At 38.0% G+C, this 18,275-nt stretch overlaps 1 protein-coding gene across 3 annotated transcripts in view; it reads right to left on the bottom strand.

The window, feature by feature from the left end:
• The window catches only part of WDR76 (WD repeat domain 76), a 52,316-nt gene that overhangs the window by 26,855 nt on the left and 7,186 nt on the right, over nt 1-18,275 (bottom strand). For all 3 annotated transcript variants that reach the window (XM_038580254.1, XM_038580253.1, XM_038580252.1), the window contains 2 exons: nt 9,554-9,646; nt 7,201-7,256 (listed from right to left, as the gene is read on the bottom strand). In XM_038580254.1, the coding sequence (XP_038436182.1) occupies nt 7,201-7,256; nt 9,554-9,646 (149 nt within the window). The remainder of the gene's footprint in view (nt 1-7,200; nt 7,257-9,553; nt 9,647-18,275) is intronic.

Raw genomic sequence — 18,275 nt, 5'->3', positions numbered from 1 at the left:
AAAAAAAGGTGGAGGGAAGTATAACTGATATCCTAAGAAAGGAAAGAAAATGATATCACATAAAATGTTTCAGGCACCTGGGTGGCTTGTCAGTTAAGCATCTGACTTTGGCTTAGGTCATGATCCCAGGGTCCGGGGATCAAGCCCCAAGTTGGGCTCCCTGCTCAGCAGAGTGTCTGTTTCTCTCTCTGCCCCTCCCCTCACTTGCTTGCTCTTGCTCTCTCTGTCTCTCTCTCGCAGATAAATAAAATCTTTAAAGGTTTTTTTTTAATTTTTATTTATTTATGATAGTCACACAGAGAGAGAGAGAGAGAGAGAGAGGCAGAGACACAGGCAGAGGGAGAAGCGGGCTCCATGCACCAGGAGCCCGACGTGGGATTCGATCCCGGGTCTCCAGGATCGTGCCCTGGGCGAAAGGCAGGCGCTAAACCGCTGCGCCACCCAGGGATCCCCAAATAAAATCTTTAAAAAAAAAAAGTTTAGTTAAAACCATAAAAGGCAGAAAAAGAGTAGAGGCAAAAATAGGAACAAAAAACAAGGGCAATAAGCAGAAAATATTAACAAATACAACAGATAGAAATACAAATATATCAATAACCACATAAACAAATATGGTAGATAATTAACCAAATTTATCAATACTCACTTTGAATATCAGTGGTCTAAGTGCACCATTAAAACAGATTGTCAGAATTGATCAAATACAATACCAAACATATGTTGCTGTAAGAAACCTACTTTAGATATAAAGATACAAAGAGGGCAGCCGGGTGGCTCAGTGGTTTAGTGCCACCTTCAGCCCAAGACATGATCCTGGAGACCCAGGATTGAGTCCCACGTCAGGCTCCCTGAATGGAGCCTGCTTCTCTCTCTGCCTGTGTCTCTGCCTCTCTCTCTCTCTCTGTGTCTCCCATGAATTAATAAATAAAATCTTTAAAAAAATAAAGATACAAAGATTAAAAGTAAATGAATGGAGAAAAATACACCATGCTAACACAAATCCAAAGAAAGCAGAAGTAGCTACATTAATTTCAGACAGAGCAGACTTCAAAGCAAAGGAAGTTATCATAGAGGGACGCCTAGGTGGCTCAGCGGTTGAGCATCTGCCTGATGCATGCTCAGGGCATGCATGCTCGGGGCATGGTCCCTGGTCACACGATGGGAGTCCTGCATCAGGCTCCCTGCAGGGAGCCTGCTTCTCCCTCTGCCTCTCTCTCTGTGTCTCTCATGAATAAATAAGTAAATAAAATATTTTTTTAAAAAAAAAGGAGAATTTTTTTAATTAAAATTAAAAAAAAGGAAAGTTATTATAAAGAAGGGCATTACATAATGATGAAGGAACGATGAAGGGGAGTCAATTCTCCAAGACAACATAATACAATACACCTAACAACAGAGCACCAAACTATGTAAGGTAAAAACTAATAGAGTTACAAAAATAGGTAGCTCTACTATTTTAGTCAGAGACTTCAACATTCCCCTGTCAGAAATGGAGAGATCCAGCAGGTGGCAAAATCAGCAAGGCACAGTTGAACTCGACACACCATCCATGAAGTAGATATAACCAATATCCATATACCAGTTCATTCAAAAACAGAATACACATTTCTCTCAAACTTAGAATATTCACCAAGGTAGACCACATTCTAGACCATAAAACACACCTTAACAAACTTAAAAGAATAGAAATTTGAAAAGAAATTCATACAATGTTTGCTCTCAGAACACAACCATATTAAACTAGAAATCAATGAGAAAGATACATGGAAAATCCAAAATATATACAGATTAAAAACACACTTCTAATAAACCATGAAATACTACTCAGCCATCAAAAAATGAAATTTGTCATTTGCAACAACATGGATGGAACTAGAGGATATTATCCTAAGTGAAATAAGTAAAAAAAGACAATTATCATATCTCATTCACATGTGGAATTTAATAAACAAAACAGAGGATCATAGAGGAAGAGAGTAAAAAATAAAAGAGGATGAAATCAGGGAGACAAACCATAAGAGATTCTGAATCATAGGAAACAAACTGAGGGTCGCTGAAGGAGAGAGGAGTGAGGGTACAGGGTAACTGAGTGATGAACATTAAGGAGAGCACGTGACATAACGGGCACAGGGTATTATATAAGACTGATGAATCACCTCTACTCAGAAATCAATAATAGATTTTATGTTAATTGACTTAATTTAAATAAAATTTTAAAAATAAATAACACATGGATCAAAGAAGGAATCTCAAGAGGACATAATGTTTCTAACTAAATTAAAATGAAAATACAACCTCATAAAATTGTGGGATGTGAGGAAAGCAGTGTTTAGAGGGTAATTTATAATAGTAAATGCATACATTAGGAAAGAAGGTCAAAAATCAGCTAAGTTTCCAACTTAGGAAACTAGAAAAAGAAGAGCAAATTAATCCAAAGTAAAGAGAAGAAAAAAATAATAAAAATTAAGCAGATAAATAAAATTGAAAACAAGAAATCACCAGGGGCAGGGAAGGGGGGTAGATCAATAAAGCCAAAAGTCAGTTCTTCCAAAAAACCATTAAAATCTGGGGCACCTAGGTGGCTCAGTTGGTTAAGCGTCTGACTCTCCATTTCAGCTCAGGTCATGATAGCACAGTCATGAGATCAAGACTCATGTCCAATTCTACGCGAAGTGTGAAGTCTGCTTGAGATTCTCTCTCCCTCTGCCCCTCTCCCTGGCTCGTGCTTGGTATCTTCTCTTTCTCTCTCTCAAAAAAATAAAACATATTTTTTTAAAAAACCAATGAGGGGTGTCTGGTGGCTCAGTCAGTTAAGCATCTGTCTTTGGCTCAGGTCATGATCCCAGGGTCCTGGGATCAAGTTCCGCATTGGACTCCCTGCTTAGCAGGGATCCTGCTTCTCTCTCTCCCTCTGCCTGCTATCCCCCCTGCTTGTGCTATCTCTTTCTCTCTGTCAAATAAATAAATAAATAAATAAATAAACAAACAAACAAACAAACAAACAAACTTAAAAAGCCAGTAAAATTAATAAGCCTCTAGCAAGGCTAACTATGAAAAAAAAATTATCAATATCAGAAAGGAAAGATGGGTCTTACTACAGATCCTATGGACATTAAAAAGATAATAAAGAAATGATATGGACTCTATGCCAACATATTTGATGACCTAGATGAAATGGACAATTCCTTGAAAGACACAACTGTCACAATCTGAATTTGAAATAGATAATCTGGGCAGCCCGGGTGGCTCAGCAGTTTAGTGCCGCCTTCAGCCCAGAGCCTGATCCTGGAGACTCAGGATCGAGTCCCATGTCGGGCTCCCTGAATGGAGCCTGCTTCTCCCTCTGCCTGTGTCTCTGCCTCTCTCTTTCTCATGAATAAATAAAATCGAAAGAAAGAAAGAAAGAAAGAAAGAAAGAAAGAAAGAAAGAAAGAAAGAAGAAAGAGAGAGAGAGAGAGAAGAGAAGAAAGAAAAAAAAGAAAAGAAAAAAAGAAAAGAAAAGAAAGAAGGAAGGAGGAGTAAGGAAGGAGGAAGAGGAAGAAGAAGGATGAGAATTACTTAGGAAGGAATGAAGATACAAAGAAAGACATAAGCTACATCACACCTAATTCCCTCCTCCTCCACTCCATACACCCAAGACATCAAACTCATACTCCCACCCATCCAACCCCTGGACTTGTTGATGTTCTCTCTCTTCTTTCTTTCTTTCTCCTTCCTCCCTCCCTCCTCCCTCCATCCTCCCTCCCTCCCTCCCTCCTCCTCCCTCCCTCCCTCCCTCCCCTACCTCCCCTCCCCCCCCTCCCTCCCCCCCCATTCCCCTTCCCCGTCCCTCACCTTCCCTGCCCGCCTCCCCCTCCCCCCCGCCTCGCCCTCCCTCCCCTCCCCCCCCTTCCCTCCTCCCTCCCCTCCCCCGCCCCGAAAAGAAAAAGAAAAAGAAAAGAAAAGAAAGATAATCTGAGGATGTCTGGGTGGCTCAGCAGCTGAGTGTCTGCCTTTGGATCAGGGCATGACCCCGGGATCAGTCCCAGGATAGAGTCCTGCATCAGGCTCCCTACAGGGAGCCTGCTTCTCCCTCTGCCTGTTTCTCTGCCTCTCATGAATAAATAAGTAAAATCTTAAAAAAAAAAAAAAAATAAGAAAAGAAATAGATAATCTGAATAGGCTTACACCTATTAAAGAAATTATTATCATTAATCAATCAACTTCCAAAATAGAAAGCACCAGGCTGACATAAGTTCACCGGTGAATTTTACCAAACATTTAAGAAAGAAATCATATCAATTCTCTACAATGTCTTTTAGAGGATAGAAGCAGAGAGAATATTACCTACCTAATTCTATGAGGCCAGCATTACCATAATAATAAAACTAAAGACATTTAAAAACAGAGAACTACAGACCAATAATGTCTCATGAGCAGATGCAAAACTCTCAACAAAATATTAGTACACTGAACCCAACAATATACAAAAAGTACTAAACCAAGTGGGATATATTTGAGGTATGTAAGACTGGTTCAACATTCAAAAATGTCTTAATGTAGCCTATTGAAAATCATTCAAAGTAATCCATCACATCAATAGGCTAAAAAAGCAAAATCATGTGATCCTACTTTCATGATAAAAATATCAGTAAACTAGAGGGGAACCTTCTCAACTTGATAAAGTATCTACAGAAAACCTATAGCTAATGTCATACTTAAATGGTGAGAAACACCAAGCTTTCCCACCAAGATCAGGTACAGGCAAGAATGTCCTTTCTCCCCATTCCTTTTCAGCACTATGCTGATACAGTAAGACAAAAAGAAACAAAGGGTACACAGATTTGGAAGAAAAAATAAAACTATATTTGTTCAAGAGTTTCCAAGTTGGGGATGCCTGAGTGGCTCAGTCAGTTAAGCATCCAATTCTTGATTTCGGCTAAGGTCATGATCTCAGGATCATAAGATCAAACCCCAAGTCGGTGTCTGCCCTGGGCCTGGAATTCTCTCCCTCTCCCTCTAGCTCTGTCCCTCCCCTCACTTGCTCTTTCTCAAATAAATAAATATTTTTTTTAATAAAAATAAAAAACAAAAGAATTTCCAGGTTGGTGAACACATGGATGTGCTGGGAGAGTTAACACGCTCTGAGAGAGCATTTCCCCATGCCTTGCCCTATGCATCTCTTCCTTTAGTTGTTTTAAGTTATATCCTTTTATAATAAACTAGTAATCTATTAAGTTTTTTTAAAAAGCTGCATTCGCTCATAGATGACCTGACAGTCTATGTAGAAAATTCTAAAAAATGAACAAAAGAACTCTGGAACTAGTAAGTGGTTAGAGCTAAGTTGTAGGATACAAAGTTAATATATAAAAGTCAATTCTTTTCCTATATGCTGCAATAACCAAGTGAAATTTGTTGAAGTTAAAAATATAATATCTGGCAGCCCCGGTGGCGCAGCGGTTTAGCGCCACCTTCAGCCTGGAGTATGATCCTGGAGACCCAGGATTGAGTCCCATGGCAGGCTTCCTGTATGGAGCCTGCTTCTCCCTCTGCCTGTGTCTCTGCCCCTCTCTCTCTGTCTCTATGAATAAATAAAATCTTTAAAAATAAAATAAAATTAAAATTAAAAAATAAAAATAAAAATATAATATTATTTACATTAGCACTCATGCAATGAAATACTTAGGTTTAAGTCTAACAAAATATTTCCAAGATCTATATGAAATACACTATAAAACTCTGATGAACAAAATAAAAAAACTAAGTAAATGGAGAGATATTCCATGTTTACAGAGAGTCAAGATGTCAGTTCTTTACACCTTGATCTATAAAGTCACTGTAATCTAAATCAAAATCCCAGAAAGTTATTTTGTGGGTACTGACAAAATGATTGTTTTATATAGAGAGGCAAAAAAGCACAGCATAACCAACATAATATTGATGAACAAAGTTGGAGGACTGACTACCTATGTCAAGACTTACTTTAAAGCTGTAATTGTCTTTAAAGAAAGTAGGGTACTGATGAAAAAATACACAAATCAATGGAACAGAATAGAGAGCCTGCTGATCTTAAAGGAGCAAAAGCAAGATAATGAAGCAAAAATAATCTTTTTAATAAATGGTGCTAGAACAAATGGACAACCACATGCAAACAAACAAAAAAATCAATACCCCCATCACAGAATTAACTCAAAATAGATCGTATATCTAATGTAAAATGCAGAACTATAAAACTTGTACAAGACAACAGGAAAAAACCTAGGTGACCTTGGGTATAGCAATGGTTTTTTAGATAAAACACCGAAAACACAATCTATGAAAGAAAAAATTGATGAAGTAAACATCATTAAAATGAAAAAGTCTGCTCTGCAAAAGACAGAATCCAGAGAATAAGAAAATAAACCACAGACTAGGAGAAAATATTTGCAAAAGATACATCTGATAAAAGATTGTCATCAAAAATATACAAAGAACTCTTAAAATTCAACAATAAAAAACAATTAAAAAATGGGCCAAAGACCTTAACAGATAGTTCATCAAGGTAATATCTAGACAGCAATAAGCATATGAAACGATGCTGTATCATGTTATCAGAGAAATATAAATTAAAAGAACAATGAGACACCAATACACACCTACTAGAATGGTCAAAATCCAGAACACTGACAACACCAAATACTTGTGAAGACATGGAACAACAGGAGACATGGAACAACAGGTTTAAGATTATGGCTTCTCCAGGATCGAGTCTCACGTCAGGCTCCCTGTATGGAGCCTGCTTCTCCCTCTGCCTGTGTCTCTGCCATTCTCCCTCTCTCTGTCTGTCATGAATAAATAAATAAAATCTTAAAAAAAAAAAAAAAAAAAAAAAAAAGGGCAGCCTCGATGGCCCAGTGGTTTAGCACCACCTTCAGCCTGGAGTGTGATCCTGGAGACCTGGGATGGAGTCCCGTGTCAGGCTCCCTTTACGGAGCCTGCTTCTCCCTCTGCCTGTGTCTCTGCCTTTCTCTCTCTCTCTCTCTCTCTCTCTCTCTCTCTCTCTCGTCTCTGCCTTTCTCTCTCTCTCTCTCTCTCTCTCTGTCATGAATAAATAAATAAAATCTTAAAAAAAAAAAAGGTTACGGCTTCTGATTTATTATTTTACCACATAACTATTTTTTTCAAATTATAAATAACTCAACAATGCATCGTCGTATAGGCATTATAAACCAAATCTTTTACCTTTTGGATGCAGGAGGCTGTCTCCTCTTTATCATTTCACGGAGCCTTGCAGCTGACTGCAAAATACACAAAACATACATGAAAAGATACTACCTTCTAAAATATTAAGTATGCTGCTTTATCGACACTAAGATCTATATAGGAAATAAAGATCCTTAAGATATACCTGCTCTTGGTAATAGACATGAAACAAACACACTATCAATAATAAAGGCAAGTAAATAATACCATCTAAAGGACTGGGGTACCTGGGTGGCTCAGTTGGTTAAGCATCCAACTCTTGATCTGGGCTCAGGTCTTGACCTCAGGGTCATGAGTTTAAGCCAAATGTCAGTAGTTTAAGCCCCAGTATGGGGCATTAACATTCTTAAAGTACTGACATTCTGATACCTTGGACCAGGTTGCTAATGAGTTTATATGATTAAATATTAAACATTTAATCAAACATACTATTATAAATTAAAAGGTGTAACTTCTACTGCAGGTAATCCTACTTTGATAGTTCCCAGAAAAGTTATATTATACTTCTATAAATAAAATCTTAATTTCTGGGCAGCCCGGGTGGCTCAGCGGTTTAGCGCCTGCCTTCAGCCCAGGGCCTGATCCTGCAGTCCGGGGTGGAGTCCTGTATCAGGCTCCCTACATGGGGGCCTGCTTCTCCCTCTGCCTTTATCTCTGCCTCTCTCTCTCTCTCTCTCTGTGTCTCTCATTAATAAATAAAATCTTTAAAAAAATCTTAATTTCTGTTAACTAAAATAAAAATCAGAGATACTTTGTTTAAATTTCTGTTTAGGGCAGCCCTGGTGGCTCAGTGGTTTAGCACTGTCTGCAGCCCAGGGTGTGATCCTGGAGACCCGGAATCGAGTCCCACATCAGGCTCCCTGCATGGAGTCTGCTTCTCCCTCTGCCTGTGTCTCTGCTTCTCTCTCTCCTCTCTGTGTATTCTCATGAATAAATAAATAAAATCTTAAAAAAAAAAAAAACTTTTAAAAAAATAAATTTGTTTAATTTTCAACTTTTAGTGACTTAATAATGTCATTCCCTCATATTAAGTTGCCCTCCCTTCCCTCAAGATGCAAACACATGCTGAATATTTGGGAATGTGTAACCCAAGAAAACAAGTAATTATTTAATAAAGCCAAGGGCTTATCTTTTGAAGGAAAATACCACACACCCTCCTTCAGGAAGAGCTATCTCACACATAGAAGACTTACCCACAGTGTGAAAGCACAATGTAAATTACACATTTAGTCACAATGATTATAAAACATTAGCATACATCTGGCCATTTATCCTTAAAGTTCACTATACAAAGCATATTTCCACCTATTCCTTACGATTTAAAAAAAGGGGGGGGGGGGGCGCCTGGATGGCTCAGTCAGTTAAGCATCTGCCTTAGACTCAGATAGATCATGATCCCAGGCTCCTGGGATTGAGCTCCACACCTGAGTTCCCTGCTCTGCAGGACCCTGCTGCTCCCTCTACTCTGCTGCCCCCGCCCCCAGCATGTGATCTAATAAATAAATAAATCTTAAAAAAAAAAAAAAAAGGGAAGGAAAGAAAGAAAAAGTTTATCCTCTCACTCCTTAACTACACAACCCTCAACCCATTCCTCCTACTTCTCCTTTATCATTTGCCTAAAGCAACCACTTGGAACATACCCTGTTCCTCTGAATCCAAGACAGCCATTCATAAGACACCATGATCACCAACAAAAGGGAGGAAAAGCTGCCAGTTAGTTTCAAGATGCCAACTTCAAAAACATTAAAATGAAAAGTCTTAGAATCAATAAAATATGGTAACCTCTTCTTATTAAATGCAAAATTCATTCCTAATTTTACCATCCCTTATCTGATATATGAAACCTGATACTTTGAGTATTTTATTAACCTACAGGCAAGAAGAATGGCATCTTGCTTTTATTTTTTTTTTTATTTTTTTTTTTAATTTTTATTTATTTATGATAGTCACACAGAGAGAGAGAGAGAGAGGCAGAGACATAGGCAGAGGGAGAAGCAGGCTCCATGCACCAGGAGCCCAATGTGGGATTTGATCCCGGGTCTCCAGGATCACGCCCTGGGCCAAAGGCAGGCGCTAAACCGCTGCGCCACCCGGGGATCCCGGCATCTTGCTTTTAATTAGAAATTCCACACAAGGGGTGCCTGGTGGCTCAGTTGTTGAGCATCTGCCTTTGGCTCAGGTTGTGATTCCAGGGAGTACCACACTGGGCTCCCTGCAGGGAGCCTGCTCCTCCCTCTGCCTGTGTGTCTGCCTCTCTCTGTCTCTCCCATGAATAAATAAGTAAAAATCTTTAAAAAAAAATAAAAATAAAAAAAGAAAACTCCACACAAACCTCAGACAACTGAAGAGAAGCAAAAAAGTTTGCATTTTCTGATATGTTCTTCAGTCTCTTCCTTTCATATGGTGACAATCCTGAAAATTCATCCTATGAAATTACACCAAAAAAATTCTGGTTACTTTGCATGATCCATAAAAAATGCACCTCACAAAACAATGTGTTGAATTCTCAAATGTATACTTTCCTTCAAATTGCACTTGCTCTATTCATTTTATGCTATCTTAACAAATGGCACACAGCTTTTGATGCATTGGATACTGACTATAAGAGTTCGAATTTGAGATAATCACAAGGTATCTGTATGGCTTCCCAATTAAATTACAAGTGACATATCAGAAGTAATATAACCCAACAGCAACTTATTTCCTACTGGTCATTACTTACACCATTACTCACAGTTATCTTTTTATTAAGCAAAAAGAGAAAGAACTCAGTAATAGAAAATTTTAAATTCATGATGAGTTAATGAAATTTATATAAAATAACAACAACAAAAGAGATAAAGGCACACACAGAAAAGACCATAAAACCAGAGAATCAAGCTTGGATGTCCAATATTCAACTAATAGTTCTAGAGGTAAAAAGAGGAGCTAATGGATGCCTGGGTGGGTCAGCGGTGAGTGTCTGCATTTGACTCAGGGAGTAATCCTGGAGTCCCAGAATCCAGTCCCACATTGGCCTTCCTGCATGGAGCCTGCTTCTCCTTCTGCCTATGTCTCTGTCTCTCTCTCTATCTCTGTCTCTCATGAATGAATAAATAAAAAAATCTTTTAAAAAAATAAAATAAAAGGAAAAATAAATTTTAAAAATAAAAAAAAAAGAGAAGCCCAGAAAATGGAGGAGAAAGTTATTAGAGAAATAAGAAAATTTCTGGAAACTAAAGATATGAGTTTCCATATTCAAAGGCCCAATGATTATGCAGCACAACAAATGAAAAGAGACCAAAGCTTACACAGGTCATCACGTAATTTAACACCTGAGATAAGATTTAAAAAAAAAAAAAAAAACTGCAGATAAGGAAAAAAAGATTATAAAGAAGCAGGAATCAGAATGATACTAACTTCTCAATAATGAAGGGAGCTGGAAGACAATGGAAGAGTATTAAAAATTTTAAGGAAAAGTTATTTTCAACTTACAATTCTAAATCCAATTAAACCACCAATCAAATGTACAGCATAAAAACTTTTTCAGATACGTCAACTATCTCTCCTACACCTGTTCTCAGGAAGCTACTATAAACCATACTTCACCAAAATGAGAGAAAAAGCTAAAAAATAGGGCAGCCCCAGTGGCTCAGCGGTTTCATGCCGCCTTTAGCCCACGGCCTGATCCTGGAGTCCCAGGATCAAGTCCCGTGTTGGGCTCCCTGCACGGAGCCTGCTTCTCCCTCTGCCTGGGTCTCTGCCTCTCTCTCTAACCCTCTCTCTCTCTCTCTCTCTGTATTTCTCATGAATGCATAAATAAAATTTAAAAAAAAAAAAAAAAAAAAGCTAAAAACTAGATCCAAGACAGGATCCAAGGTACAGAAGTTCCAGCACAAGAGTGATAAAAAGTAAAAGAAATTAAAAGAAAAATGATAAAAGGCCAAGAAAGGATTAAACAGCCCAGAATGAAGTAGGAAGGTGGAGGTCCCCAGGAATTGTTTCATGGAAAAAAAATATATATATATATATAGATAGATAGATAGATAGATAGATAGATAGATAGATAGGCGATCCCTGGGTGGCTCAGCAGTGTGGCGCCTGCCTTCACACCCAGGGCGTGATCCTGGAGTCCCAAGATCCAGTCCAGCATCGGGCTCCCTGCATGGAGCCTGCTTCTCTCTCTGCCTGTGTCTCTGCCTCTCTCTCTGTCTCTCATGAATAAATAAATTTAAAAAAAACTATATAGATATATAAAGCCATTAGAATTCTTTGTTACAACTCTGCCAGAGTTTCATCTGTACCTAGTAAGGAGGTGAGAAGGGAAAGGAGTGGGTGGGCACAAATGTATAAGGTGAGCATGAATGAAACAAGTCTTTATCTTCCATATTAAGTCAACAGATAACACGGAAGAAATAAAAGCTAGAAAGGTTGAAAGTATAATTTGTTTCCTGGGGAGCAGTAATCAGAAAGAGAATTATGTGGCAGAAAACTGCTGGGTGTTTTGATTTGTTTCTGAGTACATATGTGTGTATATATGGAATTACCTATATATACACACACACACAATGTGGAATTATAGAACTTAAATGTGGATGTACATGTATTACTTTGATCAAAATAAAAATTTTTCCTCACATACACAAAATAATAGTGGCAGCAAAGGTTAAAGTTTATTGTGTCACTGCCTTTACAATTGTTTTTCAGAGAAAAGCATCACCACCCATCATCAAGGACTTCCTAAGATTCTATTTCAAAATCAAAGAAACAAACAACAACAAAAAAAAAGCAAAAAAAAAAAAAAAAATCAAAGAAACAAATTTAAATGATTCTACTTACCACAGAAACAATTTTAAAAATTAAGAAAAATAATCGGTATCTTTAAGTGGAATGTATAATTCAAACTATTCTTTTTTTTTTTAAGATTTTATTTATTTATTCATGAGATATACAGAAAGAAAGCAAGAAACACAGGCAGAGGTAGAAGCAGGCTCCCTCTAGGGAGCCTGATATGGAACTCAATCCCAGGACCCCGGAATCACGACCTGAGCCAAAGGCAGACGCTCAACCGCTGAGCCACCCAGGTGCCCTCAAAGTATTCTTACCCATCACCCACTTCTCAAAAACTTGCAACATGTAGGGATGCCTGGATGGCTCAGCGGTTAAGCGTCTGTCTTTGGCCCAGGTTGTGATCCTGGTGACCCGGGATCGAGTCCCACATTGGGTTCCCTGCATGGAGCTTGCTTCTCCCTCTGCCTATGTCTCTGCCTCTCTCTCTGTCTCTCATGGGTAAATAAATAAAATATTTAAAAAAAAAAAAAAAACTTGCAACACGTAACAGGAAAACCAAGCAAAGTGGACTTTCAAAATAAACATATATAGGCAATAAACATTTTTTTAAAAACTCCACTATCTTCAGAAACACTTAAGAAGTTACTGTATCCATAAAACAGGGGATGCTATGCTCAAAAAAAAGATCAAAGTAACTTGAATTAAAAACCTAATGTCAAAAATTCACAAACTGTATGAATCCATTTATATAACATTCTCAAAATGACAAAATTGTAGAGATACAAAACGAATCAGTTCAAGGCCCACACTGGACTCTACTTAAAATACATTTTAAAAAAGAAAGAAAGAGCCTAAAGGTTTTTATGGAGATGGAATAGTTCGATAGTTCGGTATCTTCACTGTCATGCAGTTATACCAATCAACATGTGATAAAATGATACAGAATTATACATATACCTTGTAAGATGTGAATTTCCCAGTTTTGATACTGTGATATAGAACATGTACCCATTGGGAAAAACTGAGTGAAGGGTCTGATACCTCTCTGTAGTATTTCTGCAAATTGCTATGCATCTATTATCACTTAGAGATAAAAACTTTTTGAAAACAGATGTTTCTCACAGGTAACATCAGACTTAATGATGTAAGAGTGAAAGCTCTTTCCCTAAAGCTCAGAACAAGAAAATATGTCTGCTTTTGCTACTTCTATTCAACACTGTACTGGAGATTGTAGGACATGTGGACAAGATGATTAGGAAAAAATAAAAAATACCAGATTGAAAAGGAAGAAATAAAACTATTGCCAAAACATGATCTTATATACAGAAAATGCTTAAGAATTCACACAAAAACACTAATAAGCAATCTCAGCGAAGTTACAAGATACAAAAATCATTTATATGTCTATACACTAACAATGAACAATCAGAAAATGATTTTAAGAAAAAACACCATCCAAGCATCAAAAAGAATAATATACTTTGGAACAAATTTAATCAAAGAAGTATAAGGCTTAGGGGGCCTGGATGGCTCAATTAATCCTTCAACTCTTGATTTTGGCTCAGATCATGATCTCAGGGTCCTGGGATGCAGCTCCAAATCAGGCTCCCCACTCTGTGGGGAGTCTGCTTGCCTCCCTCTCCTTCTACCCCTCCCCCAGCTTGTTCTCTCTCTCTTAAATAAACAAATCTTAAAAAAAAAAAAAAAGGCTTATATAGTGAAAACTAAATACTGAAGGAAATAAAATCTAAAAAAAAGAGGGGATCCCTGGGTGGCTCAGCAGCTTGGCACCTGCCCTTGGCTCCAGGATCGAGTCCCGCCTCAGGCTCCCGACATGGGGCCTGCTTCTCCCTCCTCCTGTGTTTCTGCCTCTCTCTCTCTCTCTCTCTCTGTCTATCATAAATGAATAAATGAATAAATGAATAAATAAATAAATAATTTAAAAAAAAAAAAGAAAAAAAAGAAATTCTAAGTAAAAGGGGAGACATTCTTGGGGTACCTGAGTAGCTTAGTTGGTTGAGCACTCAACTCCTGGTTTCAGCTCAGGTCATGATCTCATGAGTTGTGGGATCAAACACTGCATCAGGCTCCACACTCAGCAGGGAGTTTGCTTGAGAGATTCTCTCTCTCCCTCTCCCTCTGCCCCTCCCTAGAGCTAGTGTGTGCACTTCTCTAAAAATAAATACTTTCTTTTTAAAAAAGAGAGAAGACATCCTTATTCATAGACTGGAACTTAATATCATTAAAACAGTAATACTCCCCAAATTTCAGATTCAGTGCAATCTCTATCAAAATGATAAATGCCATTTTTGCAAAAGTGGACAAGCTAAATGTTAGGACAAGCCTAAAATTCACATAGAAATGCAAAGGACCCAGAATAGCCAAAATAATCTTGAAAAAGAAGAACCAAGTTGCAGGACTCACATCCTGATTTCAAAACTTAATATAAAGCTACAGTAATTAAAACAGTGTAGGACTATTGTACACCTGAAATATAACACTGTATGCTAACTATACTTGAAATAGAAAAAAAAAATTTAAGTGTAATACTGGCATACAGATAGGCATTAGATCAACAGAATAAAACTGAAAGTCTAGAAATAAGCCTGTAACCTAAGGTTAAATTTTTTTTTATAGTTAAGACTATTCAATGAAAAATAATAGTCTTGCCAACAAATGGTTCTGGGATAAATGGGTACCTATATGCAAAAGTATTAATTTGTGGACCCCTACATCACATTATAAAAAATAACTCAAAATAGATCAAAGACCTAAATGTAAGAGCTAAAACTTTAAAATTCTTAGAAGGAGGGATCCCTGGGTGGCGCAGTGGTTTAGCGCCTGCCTTTGGCCCAGGGCGCGATCCTGGGGACCCGGGATCGAATCCCACATCAGGCTCCCGGTGCATGGAGCCTGCTTCTCCCTCTGCCTGTGTCTCTGCCTCTCTCTCTCTCTCTCTCTGTGACTATCATAAATAAATAAAAATTAAAAAAAAAAAAATAAAAAATAAAATTCTTAGAAGGAAATATAGTGTAAATCTTCATAACCTTGTATTAGGCAACAGGTTCTTAGATATGACAACAAAGCACAAGCGACAAAAAGAATTAAATAAGGTAGACTTAAACATCTTTAATTAAAAATTAAATTTAGGAGCACCTAGGTGGCTCAGACAGTTGAGCATCTGACTCTTGATTTCACCTCAAGTCATGATCTCATAACCGTGAGATTAAGTGTTGAGTCAGGCTTGGCTCAGTATGGAATCTGCATGAGATTTTCTCCCTCTGCTGCCGCACCACCACCACTCACATATATGTGCTTTTTCTCTCAAAAAAAAAAAAATTTGAAATAGACAACTTTTTTTATGTCAAAGGGCATTATCAAGAACATGAAAATAAAGTACACAAAATGGGAGAAAATACTTGCAAGTGATATAACTAATAAGGGTCTAGTTTCCTGAATATATAAAGAACTCTTATAATTCAAAACAAAAAGACAATTTTTCAAATGGCAAAGGGCTCAAAAAGGTATTTTTCCAAAGTACAAATGACCAATAAGTACATGTAAAGATGCTCAACATTACTGGTCATTAGAAAAATGCAAATCAAAACCACAATGAGACACCACATTATATCCACTAGAATGGCTGTAATCAGAAAGACAAGCGGCACTTGCCTGGCTCTGTTGGTAGAGCATGCAGCTCTTGATATGAGGGTTGTGAGTTCAAGCCCCACATTAAGTGTAGAAATTACTTTTTTTTTTTTTTAAAGGGAGGATTACTTGGGCAGCTCAGTCAGTTAAGTGTGACTTGATTTCAGCTCTGGATCTTAGGGTCGTGAGATCAAGTCCAAGTCGATGCTTAAGATTCTCTCTCTCTCTCTCTCCCTCTGCCCCTACCCCCCCAATTTTTTTAGTTAAAGAAAAACATGAGTAATTAAGGATATTATGTTAAATGAAATAAGCCAGTCACAAAAAGACAAATACCATGATTCCACTTTTATGAGATACCTATACTAGTCAAATTTAAAGAGTCACAAAGAAGAATGGTAGTTGCCAGGGGCTGGTAGGAAGAGAGAAATGAGGTATTTAATGGGATAGAGTTTCAGTTTTTCAAGATGACAGGATTTCTGGAGAATGGTTTCACAACAACATAAATGTGCTTAACAGTACTACATTGTACTTCCAAAAATGGTTAAGGTGATAAGTTTTATATTGTGTATTTTACAACTAAATTTCTTTTTAATATTTAGGAAAGATAAATAATAAGTATTGGCAGATGTGTAGAGACATCTCTAGACAGAGAAAGTAGACTCTTCAGGCACTGCCACTGGTATGTAAAAATGGTACAGCCAGTCTGGTAAACAATTTGACAGTTTCTCAGTAAGTTAAACACAGTTGACCACATGACCCAGCAATTTCACTCCTACAGATACACCCAAAATAATGGAAAACATATGTTCAGCAAAAACTCATAAGCAAATGTTTGTGGCAGCACTATTCATAATAGCAAATAAGTGGGGAAAACCCAAATGTTCAGCAACTTATGAATGGATAAACAAAATGTAGTAATTCATGCAATATTATTCAAACATAAAAAGGAATCAAGTACCAATACATACTATATAATATGAATGAACCCTCAAAACATTATGCTAAGTCAAAGAAGCCAGACACAAGAAACTACATATCATATGATTCCATTTATACGAAATGTCCAGAATAGGCAAATCGATAGAGAAAAAGTAGATTAGTGGTTTCCAGGGCTGGGTTAGGGAGGTAGAGGAGTTGGGAGTCACTGCTAATTGGTACAGGTTTCTTTTCATAGTGAAAGAAATGTTCTGAAACTGGATAGTGGCAATGACTGTACAATCTTGTATATATACTAAAAACCACTGAACTGTACACTTTTAAGATTTTATTTATTCATGAGAGACACAGAGAGAGGCAGAGCCAGAGGCATTGGGAGAAACAGGCTCCCTGCTGGGAGCCTGATATGGGACTTGATCCCAGGACCCAGGATCACGACCTGAACCAAAGGCAGACGTTCAACCACTGAGCCACCCAGACATCCCTGAATTGTACATTTTTAAATAGTAAATTTTATGTTCTGTGAATTATAGTTCAATAGAAAAAAAATAAATATATGCTTGATGACAGAAACCAGATATATGCCTAGTCTCAAAGTATCTCCTTCAAAATATTTAGGAATTACAAAGGGAAAAATGTTTCCATTGGAGAATCCTGACAGATACCACCTTAGCCAAGTGATCAAGGTCAACATCACCAGTAAAACATAGCAACATCATGTACACTCTGATATGATGCACTGAAGGGGGCACATTTGCATCAGTAGTATTCTTCCCCCAAAATGCAAAACCTTCATCTAATTATGATAAAATAGTAGACAAACCCAAATTGAGGAACATCACACAAAATAACTATTCAGTACTCTTCAAAAGTGCCAAGGTCGGGCAGCCCGGGTGGCTCAGTGGTTTAGCGCCACCTTCAGCCCAGGGCCTGATCCTGGAGGCCCGGAATCAAGTCCTATGTCAGGGTCCCTTGCATGGAGCCTACTCCTCCCTCAGCCTGTCTCTCTCTCTGTCTCTCATGAATAAATAAATAAAATCTTAAAAAAAAAAAAAGTGCCAAGGTCATGGAAGATTGAGGAACTGTCACAGATGGGAAGAGAATACAGAAACATAGCTATTAAATGCACTGTGCAGGGATGCCAGGGCGGCTCAGCAGTTGAGCGTCTGCCTTCAGCGTGATCCTGGAGTCCCAGGATCGAGTCCCACATCAGGCTCCCTGCATGGAGCCTGCTTCTTTCTCTATGTCTCTGCCTCTCTCTCTCTCTCTCTGTGTGTGTGTCTCTCATGAATAAATAAATAAAACCTTATAATAAATGCACCTGTGCAATCCTAGACTGAATACTGGAACAGAAGAAGGACATCAGTTAAAAAAAGAAAAAAAAACCTGGGCAGCCCGGGTGGCTCAGCGGTTTAGCGCCGCCTTCAGCCCAGGGCTTGATTCTGGAGACCCGGGATAGAGTCCCACGTTGGGCTCCCTGCATGGAGCCTGCTTCTCCCTCTGCCTTTATCTCTGCCTCTCTCTCTCTCTCTGTGTCTCTCATGAATAAATAAATAAAATCTTTAAAAAAAAAAAAAAAAACTAATGAAATCCTTATAAATTTTGTACTTAAGTTAATATTGTAGCAAGGTTAACTCCTGGTTTGATAAATGTTCTACAGTTATTTATGATATTAACATAAGAGGAAACCAGGTAATGAG

This window comes from Canis lupus, chromosome 30 (assembly GCF_011100685.1).
Source record: "Canis lupus familiaris isolate Mischka breed German Shepherd chromosome 30, alternate assembly UU_Cfam_GSD_1.0, whole genome shotgun sequence".
Taxonomy (NCBI): Eukaryota; Metazoa; Chordata; class Mammalia; order Carnivora; family Canidae; genus Canis; species Canis lupus.
This window is presented reverse-complemented; position numbering and strand designations above follow the sequence as displayed.